The sequence below is a fragment of the Nannobrachium achirus genome, assembly GCF_963921795.1.
Source record: "Nannobrachium achirus genome assembly, chromosome: 24".
NCBI lineage: Eukaryota > Metazoa > Chordata > Actinopteri > Myctophiformes > Myctophidae > Nannobrachium > Nannobrachium achirus.
The window spans coordinates 566,978-583,651 of NC_137831.1; the positions used below are offsets into that span (position 1 = coordinate 566,978).

The 16,674-nt window shown below is 36.9% G+C and overlaps 1 protein-coding gene across 2 annotated transcripts in view; it reads left to right on the top strand.

Moving 5' to 3' along the window:
* The window catches only part of fbxo3 (F-box protein 3), a 51,524-nt gene that overhangs the window by 3,294 nt on the left and 31,556 nt on the right, over nt 1-16,674 (top strand). For both annotated transcript variants that reach the window (XM_080720852.1, XM_080720853.1), the window contains exons 3-4: nt 12,894-13,057; nt 14,748-14,862. In XM_080720852.1, the coding sequence (XP_080576978.1) occupies nt 12,894-13,057; nt 14,748-14,862 (279 nt within the window). The remainder of the gene's footprint in view (nt 1-12,893; nt 13,058-14,747; nt 14,863-16,674) is intronic.

Sequence of the window (16,674 nt, forward strand, 5' to 3'; positions counted from 1 at the left end):
TCTATTCGCGATTATTTTTCATATTCGCGATTATTTTTCATATTCGAGATTATCGTCAATTATCCAATTTAATTAAAAAAAGTAGTGTGTTTTGACAAGAAACCCATTCTTAAACCTCACATCAACATTTGCATTCTTTCCCCTGCTTGTGCGTGAGTGCGTCCCCGCTCTTCCTCGTCAGTCAACAGACAACAGCAGCAGGCTGCACAGTGCAGTCACACAGGCAGGCTGGCTGGCTAAACATGTTTAAAAAGTTTGTTTCAACTGATCCGATCAATTACTTTTTCCAGACGGTCGGAACAGACACATGTACCAATACGCATCCCGGGACTATATTCCGTTTGATACATACAGAAAAAGGCTTTCACTTTCGTTTCAACACAAAGGACTGGAGTCTGCAGCTTAGCTTTTAGCGCTGCTACTGTTGTGGAGGGCCAGGGGATGATGATATGATGATCACACGCAGATGGCGACTAGATGTTGGATCATGATAAACATGATCGGCTATTGTCGCTAATTTTCAGTTGTTGGCTATTTTTGCAGTTGTCGGCTATTTTCACACCGCCTCGCGACGCGTTGTGAGCTTTGTAGATCGGCTATTTTCAAATAACCACGGTATAAATAGGGCTAAAGTTTGCAAGTAAATGTACTTAATAGTTACTTTACACCACTGAACTGATGTTCAAAAAGCAATTCAATTGCTCTTCTAAGGTGTACAGTATGAGTATTATCAATTGCTCTTCTAAGGTGTACAGTATGAGTATTATCAAAGCTCATCATAGTGGCATAAAAAAGAGGCATAAGAGGCAAAGAGAAGCTTGACTGCTGCTGTATGCACTCATTTTAAAGTTTACACTTTTACAACTGTTACTGTACACCAAGGAGAATGGTTTACTTGTCCCCTCCCTGTGATGTTTTCTACTGTTTTCAAAGCCTAAGAGAAAAAGCTTGAATGCTGCTGTTAGGCTGTATTGCGTGGCTGGTATCGTTCGGTTTCGTTCCCGCCCCATGGGCACTACATAAACTTTGCTTCATTAGAAAGATCTATTGATAGTAAGTAAGAAACAAAAAGTTCTCCGCGTGTCACTTGCACAATCTTTGTCACCAGCCAGAAATGTTTTTAATGGGAATAACAAAAAAAAAACGAAAATCTTGTGCTTCTGTTTTTGCTTGTAAAATTTGATATATTGATTTTGGCAACACAAAATCTTTCTCAAATGTCATAAATACATCTACCTAACATCTGAAACAAGTATTGGTGCCTTAGTATACTCATATGCAAATTTAGATCATGTAATGTAGCAAATTTGTTGAAGGAAACGCTTCAATGTAAGTGATTGTCAGTGACTGTAATTTTGTTATAATGACAAGTAAACTTGGTGTCTATTTGGATTTCACAGCAAGAGAAACTCAATGGAATACATATCTTCATGATTGGGTGTGTCTGGATCTTAATTTACATATTTCCAAGATGAGGGTTAGGGTTAGAACCCTAACCCTAACCCAATATGAACACATTTGGTCAGTTTTACCTCTATCAAGAGTTGTGGGGATGATTGCGGAGAAAAATCAGAGAAAACGTACATACCGGTACAGCTAAATGTATCTTAAAGATGACATTTTTTATTCATCACATTGCTGAACCACCTACTCCCAAGTGTTTCTTGTCAGCAAAGACAGACAGAAGTCCAGGTCTCCTGAGCACATTGGGAAGTTGGAGATTCTAGAGACTTCATCAGATGGCTTGGCTGAAGACCTTTTACTTGTGTGGCACCTACTGTAGGTAGAATAGCTTCCAACATCACAGTTGCTGAATGCTCCTCCAGATGCAGAAGCTGGTTTACCTGGCTTTTCAGCATTCTGTGTAAACTTTCACCCACAGGCTAGCATTATTGGCTACTGCACTCATCCCAGCATCGCCAACTGATCCTTCTGTCCTCAGAAAAGAGATGAAACGACTCTTCACTACATAAGTACACCATTATCACTGGAGATCAGACAGCACCAAGATGAGTTTGGCAATGTAGTCCTGTTGCTGGGAGGCTTTCACCAAGCTCACAACTACTGAACATGAAGGCTATTTGCAAGATTATCAGGGATGCAGGGGCAGATGATCTGCTTGTTGCAGCAAGTCTTTGTCGAGAAGGAACTGTCAAGAAGATGTTTGTTGAAAAGACATAATACTACCAAACTTCACATGCCCTCAAAGTCCTGAAAAAGAGATAACTGGTAGAAGTTAGAAATGACGAGGCATCCAGAGATGGCAGTCCTAGGAGATCAGCTGCTGCTTTTCAGGAATCATTCAATGGGCAACCAACTGCAGTCCTCTGGGCAAACTTCCTGGAGATGTCAGATATTCTCCAAAGGTTTATCTACTACGAGCGGGAAGGTGACTGGACAGGACATCTCTGTGAATCAGCAAGAATGCTACCCTACCTCACTTCAGTAGGCCACTACAAGTACGGGCAGCAATCTTTACCTTTGTATTTGCCTTAGATGAAGAAATTACCGGAAACGGCTTCAGAGGTACATGGAGCACTGATGGCAGGTGTATTTGTTGGCTGACGAGCAGATGGCAGCCACAACAGTAGTGTTCTCTTGACATGCTACTGGAACACACATATAATGCTGATGCCAAGGAAGCAAGCAGCCTGGATGGAGTTACACTCAGCCCTGTCTCTGCAGAGCTCAAGTCTATGCTCCACCTCCACCCCTCCAACCCACACCATGTCAGCAGTGGACACTAACCCATCTACAGTGACCACATCATCCTGACTCAACATATCTACAGGACAGTGTGCTGATTCCACAGTCAAGTGTTTTGCATGTTGTTCACTATAGTTGAAGACAAGCAAACCTGTACAGTATGTCTGCAAGACTGTCTTGTACTGATTTATTTCAGTGCCAGAACAGGTCGGAAATGGAGTGCCAGAACTGTGAGAATGTTTCAAAAGAAACAAGCTTTATGGGATGATGACTCTGATTAAGCAAGGGTCATTCATCACCATGCTAGCTTTTGGTGGAGATTTATGTTGAAATATCTTTTTTGCCACGGACATACTAAATGAGTGGACAATAATATATACCAGAAACACATAGAAGAGCAAGCCCTGAATTACTATAACAAGTGTGTAACTCTGAGAACCATTTGATTCCATTTGTACAATCTCAGAGTTAAGGGCGTACTAGTACTGGTTGGACTCCTACTATGCCAAAATGTCACAATGTCATAGATATTCGGAAGAAAACCTGTCGACTTCGAATTCAGTAATTGGATCTAATGATCAAAAACAAGAACATAAGATATAAAATCAGCCACTGACACATTTTGTCCGTAGTACAGACATATTGATGACCCCTGGATGAACGTGATAGGGATGAGTAATATACGCACCATGTCAGCATGTAAAATTAGCTAAATACTTGTTTTATTTCAAGATTTGCTTATGCAATACAATACATACATGTGGGAGGAAAAGGCTTAACATTTGCTGTATTTTGTCACAGCACAGCCTTACGTTTACTTATGCTGCCTACATTTGTATGCGTTTTTGTTTTGGTTGGGGGGTAGTCTCGCGTAGCCAGACAACTATTCCACAATCTCCGAATGCTATATGGAGTCTGGAACGACAGCTCCCGAACGGCGAGTATCGGAAGTAGCCAGTGCTGCACTGAACTGTAGTCCCCTGGTAGTCCCATTGGAAACATAACAGAAACACAATAGCTCAGACAAAGTCATTCGAGCGGCCTATTCTTGTTATGGGTGTATACTTTAAGAAAACGTTTGAAAAAATCATGGAGGTAACACCAATAACACCAGAGAAAGACAAAATAACGCCCCCAGAAATATTGAAAAGAGACATAACGCTTCCAGTAGGACATGTTATTGCTACTGCACCAAGGGAGCGGTTGCGTCACATCCGCTTTATCTCGCACTCATCGTTTCTATTTCCGTTTGCCAGACTGTATGCCGGGAGCATTTGCCCAAATCGCGGAGGCAACAGTCTGGCCTCGCGAGACTAGTTGGGGGGTGTCTTGATGTAGCCAGACAAATGACAGATGTTGGGACACTCTGTGGTACTTAAATACATATTTTATACCTGACATGACCTTTTGTGCATTTATTATAGTCTTGTCCATTTTGGGATTTTTTCCAATTTAGGGGCGTGTGATAGCAGTTTGATTGATTTTCATCCATTTCTGACCACGGTACCTTTCATTACACAGTTGGCTGTGAGATGTGTTATGTATGAGACATAAGCTTTTAGCTAAATTTACTATGTGTATGTTTCATTTTGCTGGGTGCCAATCACATACTGTACATTGAGGCGTTTCCTTCAACAAATGTGCTATATTTCACAATCTAAATTCACTTATGAGAATACAAAGGCACCAATACTTGTTTCAGATGTTAAGTAGATGTATGTATGACATCTGAGAAAGATTTTGTGTTGCCAAAATCAATATAGTACATTTTACAAGCAAAAACAGCAGCACAAGATTTTCGTTTTTTTGTTATTCACTTATATATACAATTCTGGCTGGTGACAAAAGTCGTGCAGGTTTCGTGCGGAGAACTTTTAACCCAAAGTCCACAGGGGTATTGTCTATGCAAAAATGCATTGAATGAGTAGTGCCCAGACGTGGGAACGAAATTCATTTTCTAAGCACTTTTCCTTATAACGCAATACCGCCTATGTATGCACTAAGTTTGTTAAAGTGATTTTCTTTCCTGACCTGATAACTGTGTTTAATGACTGAAGTCAAAGAGTCAAAAAGTTCTATCTGACCTGTGCAATTATATTACATCTGCAGGGTTTGTTTACAAATAAAATGAACAGAGAAGTTATGTCTTTGTCAATTTCTTGATGTCCAAAAAGCAATTAAATTGCACTTCATTAATGTTAACAGTATGTGTATTATAAAAGCTTTTCCTATCATAGTGGCATAAAAAATAATAATAGACAATATCATCGTCAATCGTCAAATATTTGTATGACAATTAATCGTCTCCAGAAATTCCTAATCGTGTCAGCCCTACATATAACTGACTGATACAGAGCCATATATAGGCATATAACTGACTGATACAGAACCATATATAGGCATATAACTGACTGATACAGAACCATATATAGGCATATAACTGACTGATACAGAACCATATATAGGCATATAACTGACTGATACAGAACCATATATAGGCATACAACTGACTGATACAGAACCATATATAGGCATATAACTGACTGATACACTGATACTGAACCATACAAAACATCGGTTGAAAACATCGGCAATCCGTGTCCTAGGACGGTGGTTCTCAAACAGTGGTCCGGGGACCACCCGTGGTCCTTGAGGGGGTTCCAAGTGGTCCCCAGCTAAATGATGGAGAGTTGGTAACCAAATGGACCCTTACAGATCTTTTACTCTTTAATGGGTCCATTTGGTTGAATTTTCCAGAGTTGAATTATTGTTAAACATCTGCAATCCTTAATTTACAAGACGTCTACAGCAAGGGTTTTCAAAGTGAATAGTTCATATAGTCTAGATCAGGGGTTTTCAAACTGTTTTCTCTCAGGTCACCCCATATAAATATTGTTTTAATCCGAGGCACCCCTACATTATAATTTTCTCTCCCAGCACCTTATATTTATAGCATATCATCGTTGTCGGGTGGAAACCTTGTATGTCCAAAACTGTTCGTTTTGTATTTATCATCTATAAAATGTACTAAACTAGTGAAAACAGCAGATCTACAAGCACACAACGCCTCGTATCGCGAGGCGTTGTGTGCTTGTAGATCGGCTGTTTTCACTAGTTTTGTGCGATAGTCTTGTATGATGAAGCAGGGCTTTGCTTTACCAAAAGACGTACACATTTGAAACTTGGAGATACGAGGTTTCTGCCCAACAGTGACACGTACACATTTGAAACTTGGAGATACGAGGTTTCTGCCCAACAGTGACAATATTTTAGTGCTTATGTTGTGAGGAAAACGTTGAGATAACAGCCATTTGGTTAGAACTGACTAACACTTTGTACTTCAAGTTTAAAATGATATTAAATATATTTTCAAATGTCCAAATAAATTCCAAATATGTTATCAATCTCGCAGCACCCCTGGACTGCTGTCACGGCACCCCAGGGTGCCCCGTCACCCACTTTGAAAACACCTGATCTACACAATCAGAGAATGTAGAAGAATTGTTATTTTTGGTCAAAGTGTGCCTTATCTCTCCTAGGGTACCAACATGAATACAGCGTGGAATATTATAATATATACAGAATAATATTATAAATATTATATTATGTTATCTCTCCTAGGGTATCAACATCAATACAACATGGAATATTATAATATATACAGAATAATATTATAAATATTATATTATGTTATCTCTCCTATGGTACCAACATCAATACAGCATGGAATATTATAATATATACAGAATAATATTATAAATATTATATTATGTTATCTCTGCTAGGGTATCAACATCAATACAGCATGGAATATTATAATATATACAGAATAATATTATAAATATTATATTATGTTATCTCTCCTAGGGTATCAACATCAATACAGCATGGAATATTATAATATATACAGAATAATATTATACATATTATATTATGTTATCTCTGCTATGGCTCCAACATGAATACAGCATGGAATATTATAATATATACAGAATAATATTATAAATATTATATTATGTTATCTCTGCTAGGGTATCAACATCAATACAGCATGGAATATTATAATATATACAGAATAATATTATAAATATTATATTATGTTATCTCTGCTATGGTACCAACATGAATACAGCATGGAATATTATAATATATACAGAATAATATTATAAATATTATATTATGTTATCTCTGCTAGGGTATCAACATCAATACAGCATGGAATATTATAATATATACAGAATAATATTATAAATATTATATTATGTTATCTCTGCTATGGTACCAACATCAATACAGCATGGAATATTATAATATATACAGAATAATATTATAAATATTATATTATGTTATCTCTGCTAGGGTATCAACATCAATACAGCATGGAATATTATAATATATACAGAATAATATTATAAATATTATATTATGTTATCTCTGCTAGGGCATCAACATCAATACAGCATGGAATATTATAATATATACAGAATAATATTATAAATATTATATTATGTTATCTCTGCTATGGTACCAACATCAATACAGCATGGAATATTATAATATATACAGAATAATATTATAAATATTATATTATGTTATCTCTGCTATGGTACCAACATCAATACAACATGGAATATTATAATATATACAGAATAATATTATAAATATTATATTATGTTATCTCTGCTATGGTACCAACATCAATACAGCATGGAATATTATACTATATACAGAATAATATTATAAATATTATATTATGTTATCTCTGCTATGGTACCAACATCAATACAACATGGAATATTATAATATATACAGAATAATATTATAAATATTATATTATGTTATCTCTCCTATGGTACCAACATGAATACAGCATGGAATATTATAATATATACAGAATAATATTATAAATATTATATTATGTTATCTCTCCTAGGGTACCAACATCAATACAGCATGGAATATTATAATATATACAGAATAATATTATAAATATTATATTATGTTATCTCTGCTATGGTACCAACATCAATACAACATGGAATATTATAATATATACAGAATAATATTATAAATATTATATTATGTTATCTCTCCTATGGTACCAACATCAATACAGCATGGAATATTATAATATATACAGAATAATATTATAAATATTATATTATGTTATCTCTGCTATGGCTCCAACATGAATACAGCATGGAATATTATAATATATACAGAATAATATTATAAATATTATATTATGTTATCTCTGCTTTGGTACCAACATCAATACAGCATGGAATATTATAATATATACAGAATAATATTATAAATATTATATTATGTTATCTCTCCTATGGTACCAACATCAATACAGCATGGAATATTATAATATATACAGAATAATATTATAAATATTATATTATGTTATCTCTGCTATGGTACCAACATCAATACAGCATGGAATATTAATATATACAGAATAATATTATAAATATTATATTATGTTATCTCTGCTATGGTACCAACATCAATACAGCATGGAATATTATAATATATACAGAATAATATTATAAATATTATATTATGTTATCTCTGCTATGGTACCAACATCAATACAACATGGAATATTATAATATATACAGAATAATATTATAAATATTATATTATGTTATCTCTGCTATGGTACCAACATCAATACAGCATGGAATATTATAATATATACAGAATAATATTATAAATATTATATTATGTTATCTCTGCTATGGTACCAACATCAATACAACATGGAATATTATAATATATACAGAATAATATTATAAATATTATATTATGTTATCTCTCCTATGGTACCAACATCAATACAGCATGGAATATTATAATATATACAGAATAATATTATAAATATTATATTATGTTATCTCTGCTATGGCTCCAACATGAATACAGCATGGAATATTATAATATATACAGAATAATATTATAAATATTATATTATGTTATCTCTGCTATGGTACCAACATCAATACAGCATGGAATATTATAATATATACAGAATAATATTATAAATATTATATTATGTTATCTCTCCTATGGTACCAACATCAATACAGCATGGAATATTATAATATATACAGAATAATATTATAAATATTATATTATGTTATCTCTGCTTTGGTACCAACATCAATACAGCATGGAATATTATAATATATACAGAATAATATTATAAATATTATATTAATGTTATCTCTGCTATGGTACCAACATCAATACAGCATGGAATATTATAATATATACAGAATAATATTATAAATATTATATTATGTTATCTCTGCTATGGTACCAACATCAATACAGCATGGAATATTATAATATATACAGAATAATATTATAAATATTATATTATGTTATCTCTGCTATGGTACCAACATGAATACAGCATGGAATATTATAATATATACAGAATAATATTATAAATATTATATTATGTTATCTCTGCTAGGGTATCAACATCAATACAGCATGGAATATTATAATATATACAGAATAATATTATAAATATTATATTATGTTATCTCTGCTATGGTATCAACATCAATACAGCATGGAATTGTGGGCAAACTAACTCTTCAAAGCTTTGTGTCTGAGAGGCTAAATGTCATAAAACGGTGCTGAATAAATAAATTGACCCAAACATCTGGCAACAGTCGGGCTCCAGTAAACATCTGGCAACAGTCGGGCTCCAGTAAACATCTGGCAACAGTCGGGCTCCAGTAAACATCTGGCAACAGTCGGGCTCCAGTAAACATCTGGCAACAGTCGGGCTCCAGTAATTTGGTGTTTTCTCTGTTTGTTTTGGTGGACATTTTAACATATCCTTGTCGCGATCTAGATTTTAACCACTATTTTATGCTTTAGCTGGCACCGAGTGCTGTGCTGCGAGCTTGTAGATCTGCTGTTTTTCTTTTTTTTTTTAATCGTGAACATTTGTGCAAGTCTTTGTATATTTTTGACCCGATTCTTCTAAAATCCTTCTTCTAAATCAGTGGTTCTTCAACGTTTTCATGTCAAGGACCCCCAGAATGACATGTATTTGGCCGAGGACCCCCATCTCAAAACATGTTTTTCCAGGGACCCCCCAGAAGCAAATATTTGAGTTACAAATGTTGGCTTTTAAAAAGATTTATATATAAAAAAAAAAACGATAACAAAAAAAAAACATGATTTTTCAGCTCGCAGCAGGAGCGCCAAGTGCCACGCTGTCAGCTTGTTACTACCAAAACCTCCACCGGCTGGCTGTCTGTCTGTCAGTCAGTCTGCCACGTCACACATTTCCCCTACTCGTATCTCCGTAGCCGTTGCCCCGATCCATGCCAAACTTTGCACACACACTCCTTGGCTGCCAAACCACAACCTCATTTCTCACATCCCTTCCCTTCTTCTAGCGCCACCATGAGGCTGATTCTTGCAAAACACATTTTTAGACACTGCTCCTACAGATTTTGCTCTAAAATCACGCAAAGCAGTACACAGTATCTCTAAAGTCATGTCATCAACATGGATCTGTCCCATTTCCCATATTCCCAGTCTGATTGGCTAACGTTTGTGTATGCGACCTGACGGTCGCTTACCTCCTGATTAGGGAGTCTTACTGGTTTAAACAGTACTATTATTATTAATTAATGTGTTTCAGAGCTGACAGAGCGCAGAGCAGGGTGTCATGGAAGTTATTTAAACACTATTGAAATAGAGCTCAAACTTGGGCTCTGACCAGGTGTGGGCGATATGGTGATAAATATCGTTGAGACGATACAATGTCTCCACGATATGTCTTTTCAGAGATATCGTATATATCGTGATACAATTGAGGGAGCCTTGTAAAAAATCCTGTTTATTTGTTAATACAGAGATTCATTACAGAATTCAATTTGAACCTGCATTTTGGTCTAAATCAGTAGTTCTCAAACTTTAAAATGTCAAGGTCTCCACTTAACTTTACCAAATGGACCTGTAAGGGTCCATTTGGTTTCATTTGTATACTGTCAGAGTTACATACTTGTAAAGTTCACTTTAGGTTACCTCCTAAAAGGAAGCCAGAGAGTCTAGTTTTTGTCAAGTAACTTGAAAAATAACCATAAAAACCAACGTGAAAAAGAATCGTGATAAAATTGTGTATCGTGATACAGCTTGGGAAAATATCGTGATATTGTATTTTTCCATTTCACCCACCCCTAGCTCTGACGTAGGCTCGTTTCTATCTGGCAGAACCTCTGACGAATGTCTTGTAGGACTCTTCCAATACCTCGCCCGGTCTACCCTTTGGGTATATTTCTCTACTGATGTCCGTCGAGAGTGCTGTGCTTAGCTTAGTTTTTCTTCCGGGAGTCACTGGAGTCTGCCAAGCCCAACCGACACGCTGGGTTATATACACAAGGTTTCTATGTGTGACATGGCATGACACGTACTCTTAGCAACCACTCCTTATACGGTCATTGCCATTGTACGGTTTATGATGTCTGCCCGGCAACGCATGCTGTCTATGACGCTAGTCTCATGTGACATGTCATCTATGACGACAGTCCCTGTGACATGTCATCTATGACGCTAGTCTCATGTGACATGTCATCTATGACGACAGTCCCTGTGACATGTCATCTATGACGCTAGTCTCATGTGACATGTCATCTATGACGACAGTCCCTGTGACATGTCATCTATGACGCTAGTCTCATGTGACATGTCATCTATGACGACAGTCCCTGTGACATGTCATCTATGACGACAGTCCCTGTGACATGTCATCTATGACGCTAGTCTCATGTGACATGTCATCTATGACGCTAGTCTCATGTGACATGTCATCTATGACGACAGTCCCTGTGACATGAGGGATCCTCTCCATACATAGGGTTCTCCAAGTCTCCATGTTTAGGCCAAACGGGTTCTCCAAGTCTCCATGTTTAGGCCAAACGGGTTCTCCAAGTCTCCATGTTTAGGCCAAACGGGTTCTCCAAGTCTCCATGTTTAGGCCAAACGGGTTCTCCAAGTCTCCATGTTTAGGCCAAACGGGTTCTCCAAGTCTCCATGTTTAGGCCAAACGGGTTCTCCAAGTCTCCATGTTTAGGCCAAACGGGTTCTCCAAGTCTCCATGTTTAGGCCAAACGGGTTCTCCAAGTCTCCATGTTTAGGCCAAACGGGTTCTCCAAGTCTCCATGTTTAGGCCAAACGGGTTCTCCAAGTCTCAATGTATGGGGCAAAATACCTAACGTTGATCTTAACACTGAAACCTTCTACTAACTATTATATTTAGTTAGGTAAAGTTAGCCGAAAGTTAAACCAATCTGGGAACTAAATCAAAATCAATATCTTTCTTCACAAATGTGTTCATAAAGGTGTCAACTATCACCTCTGAACTTTCTCAATCACAACTCCCTTGGGGAACTTTGTGGGAGCCAATAAAAGTTGGGGGTATCCCGTGGGCCTGGGATTAAAGGGGAAAAAATAGAAAATGGCCAATATGAGCGTATGAGGTGTGTAATTAGGGTATTTGGGGGCTGCTAAATCCATTCCAACCATTAGTTATCAGTAAAAATTACTCCTTGGCCATAAAATAGGCCACAACAAACTACCTTTTTGTGTCCACGATAATATTGTCAATAAAAAAAATGGTTGGAGTAGGGTTTGAATTCATGAAAACTATTCAAGGTCAGGTGGGTAAGCGCACATCATGACACGCATGATAACATGATACAATCTGACAAGGAACACTCAAAAGGGTTTAAAGCATAGGGACTAACAGGACACAGGTGAACTCGAATGACATGATTGGCTAAGCCTTAGCCAATTAGGCCTATTTTATGGCCAAGGAGTAATTTAAACTGAAAACAAATGGTTGGAATGGATTCAGCAGCCCAAGAATACCCTAATTACACACCCCATATGCTCATATTGACATTTCTTTCATTTTATCCCCTTTAATCCCAGGCCCAGGTATCCCGATACCCCCAACTTTGATTGGCTCCCACAAAGTTCCCCAAGGGAGTTGTGATTGAGAAAGTTCAGAGGTGATAGTTGACACCTTTATGAACACATTTGTGAAGAAAGATATTGATTTTGATTTAGTTCCCAGATTGGTTTAACCTTTGGCTAACTTTACCTAACTAATTATTAATGTGAACATTTAAAACATGTGTTTTCAGAGCTGACAGAGCAGAGAGAGGCGTCTCATGGAAGGAGTTGTTTAAACAGTATTATTTAGACCTTGGTCGCTACATCCAGCACTACGCTACCCTGAAGACTGCATGGGGACAACTGGACAGCTTCCTACAGAACACCTGCCCTCGCATGCTAGCCTCCCTGAAAGGTAAAATAAATACCTTATGTCTCTGAAAGGTAAAATAAATACCTTATGATGCTAGCCTCCCTGAAAGGTAAAATAAATACCTTATGTCTCTGAAAGGTAAAATAAATACCTTATGTCTCTGAAAGGTAAAATAAATACCTTATGATGTTAGCCTCACTGAAAGGTAAAATAAATACCTTATGATGTTAGCCTCCCTGAAAGGTAAAATAAATACCTTATGATGTTAGCCTCCCTGAAAGGTAAAATAAATACCTTATGATGTTAGCCTCCCTGAAAGGTAAAATAAATACCGTATGTCTCACTGAAAGGTAAAATAAATACCTTATGTCTCACTGAAAGGTAAAATAAATACCTTGTGATGTTAGCCGCCCTGAAAGGTAAAATAAATACCTTGTGATGCTAGCCTCCCTGAAAGGTAAAATAAATACCTTATGTCTCTGAAAGGTAAAATAAATACCTTATGTCTCTGAAAGGTAAAATAAATACCTTATGATGTTAGCCTCTGAAAGGTAAAATAAATAACTTATGATGTTAGCCTCACTGAAAGGTGAAATAAATACCTTATGATGTTAGCCTCCCTGAAAGGTAAAATAAATACCTTATGATGTTAGCCTCCCTGAAAGGTAAAATAAATACCTTATGATGTTAGCCTCCCTGAAAGGTAAAATAAATACCTTATGTCTCACTGAAAGGTAAAATAAATACCTTATGTCTCACTGAAAGGTAAAATAAATACCTTGTGATGTTAGCCGCCCTGAAAGGTAAAATAAATACCTTATGATGTTAACCTCTCTGTAAGGTAAAATAAATACCTTATGATGTTAGCCTCACTGAAAGGTAAAATAAATACCTCTCAGTGGTTCTCGACCTTCTCAGGCTGGGACCCCCAAAATAATCATATCTGAACCGGGGACCCCCCCACCCTGAGAGTTGAGGCATTACATTTTGTATAACACGGTTCTATTGTGAAAATAGCAGATCTACATGCTCACAACGCCTCGCAAACGCGAGGCGTTGTGAGCATGTAGATCTGCTATTTTCACAATTTTTGCCGCTAATATTTGAAAATGTGGCCAATGTTTCATCTGTCATTTTAGAGGTATTAAAAAGTCCTGAAAAAGTCACTTTAGAAATGTGCAGATATACACTTAAACGTTATGTTGGTTTGTTTACTGTTAATTAAGTTAATCATTTGGGGACACCACAAAATAATTTGGGGGAACCACAGGTTGAGAACCTCTGTCCCATGCTAGGATGCTGGCTAATTTATGGTGATATCGTCCTCCGTTATGCACTGGGATCAATTCACCTTTTATTAGCCAAGCTGCGTATCTGGTACCATTTAAACCCTCTGTTGGTAAAATGGACCTGGACATGATGTACTTTGATACAGTTTTTTTTTCTTTCCACTCTTTGCCAAAAAACAGTCGATCCACAAGCTCACAACGTGTCGCATTGCTATTTTTTGGCAAAAATTCCGCCTCAGGATAGTGGATGTTGGCGATATTTAGATTATCGCAATAATATCGTAAATCGCGATTTCTTTGTTCACAATAATCGTAATTTGAAATGTTCATTTTGTCCCATCGCTATTTACTGTCTGCCTGTCCTACCCTGTCTCACCTCCGGGCCCGCCCCTGTCCATTTGATTGGCTAATGAAGCTGTGTGCGTTGTGATTGGCTGTTTCAGAGGGTGCCAGGGAGGAGGAGCTAGACGCCATGGAAGCTCAGATTGGCTGCAAGCTGCCCAATGACTATCGCTGTTCCTACCGCATCCACAACGGACAGAAACTAGTGGTCCCTGGGTCAGTATCTATCTGTTAGTGGTCCCTGGTCAGTATCTATGTGTTCTATATAAACTAGTGGTCAGTATCTATGTGTTCTATATAAACTAGTGGTCCCTGGTCAGTATCTATGTGTTCTATATAAACTAGTGGTCCCTGGTCAGTATCTATGTGTTCTATATAAACTAGTGGTCCCTGGTCAGTATCTATGTGTTCTATATAAACTAGTGGTCCCTGGTCAGTATCTATGTGTTCTATATAAACTAGTGGTCCCTGGTCAGTATCTATGTGTTCTATATAAACTAGTGGTCCCTGGACAGTATCTATGTGTTCTATATAAACTAGTGGTCCCTGGTCAGTATCTATGTGTTCTATATAAACTAGTGGTCCCTGGTCAGTATCTATCTGTTAGTGGTCCCTGGTCAGTATCTATGTGTTCTATATAAACTAGTGGTCAGTATCTATGTGTTCTATATAAACTAGTGGTCAGTATCTATGTGTTCTATATAAACTAGTGGTCAGTATCTATGTGTTCTATATAAACTAGTGGTCCCTGGTCAGTATCTATCTGTTAGTGGTCCCTGGTCAGTATCTATGTGTTCTATATAAACTAGTGGTCAGTATCTATGTGTTCTATATAAACTAGTGGTCCCTGGACAGTATCTATGTGTTCTATATAAACTAGTGGTCCCTGGACAGTATCTATGTGTTCTATATAAACTAGTGGTCCCTGGTCAGTATCTATGTGTTCTATATAAACTAGTGGTCCCTGGTCAGTATCTATCTGTTAGTGGTCCCTGGTCAGTATCTATGTGTTCTATATAAACTAGTGGTCAGTATCTATGTGTTCTATATAAACTAGTGGTCAGTATCTATGTGTTCTATATAAACTAGTGGTCAGTATCTATGTGTTCTATATAAACTAGTGGTCAGTATCTATGTGTTCTATATAAACTAGTGGTCAGTATCTATGTGTTCTATATAAACTAGTGGTCCCTGGTCAGTATCTATGTGTTCTATATAAACTAGTGGTCCCTGGTCAGTATCTATCTGTTAGTGGTCCCTGGTCAGTATCTATGTGTTCTATATAAACTAGTGGTCAGTATCTATGTGTTCTATATAAACTAGTGGTCAGTATCTATGTGTTCTATATAAACTAGTGGTCAGTATCTATGTGTTCTATATAAACTAGTGGTCAGTATCTATGTGTTCTATATAAACTAGTGGTCAGTATCTATGTGTTCTATCTATGTGTTCTATATAAACTAGTGGTCCCTGGGTCAGTATCTATCTGTTCTATATAAACTAGTGGTCCCTGGACAGTATCTATGTGTTCTATATAAACTAGTGGTCCCTGGTCAGTATCTATGTGTTCTATATAAACTAGTGGTCCCTGGTCAGTATCTATGTGTTCTATATTAACTAGTGGTCCCTGGACAGTATCTATGTGTTCTATATAAACTAGTGGTCCCTGGTCAGTATCTATGTGTTCTATATAAACTAGTGGTCCCTGGTCAGTATCTATGTGTTCTATATAAACTAGTGGTCCCTGGGTCAGTATCTATCTGTTAGTGGTCCCTGGACAGTATCTATGTGTTCTATATAAACTAGTGGTCCCTGGACAGTATCTATGTGTTCTATATAAACTAGTGGTCCCTGGTCAGTATCTATGTGTTCTATATAAACTAGTGGTCCCTGGTCAGTATCTATGTGTTCTATATAAACTAGTGGTCCCTGGACAGTATCTATGTGTTAGTGGTCCCTGGACAGTATCTATGTGTTCTATATAAACTAGTGGTCCCTGGACAGTATCTATGTGTTCTATATAAACTA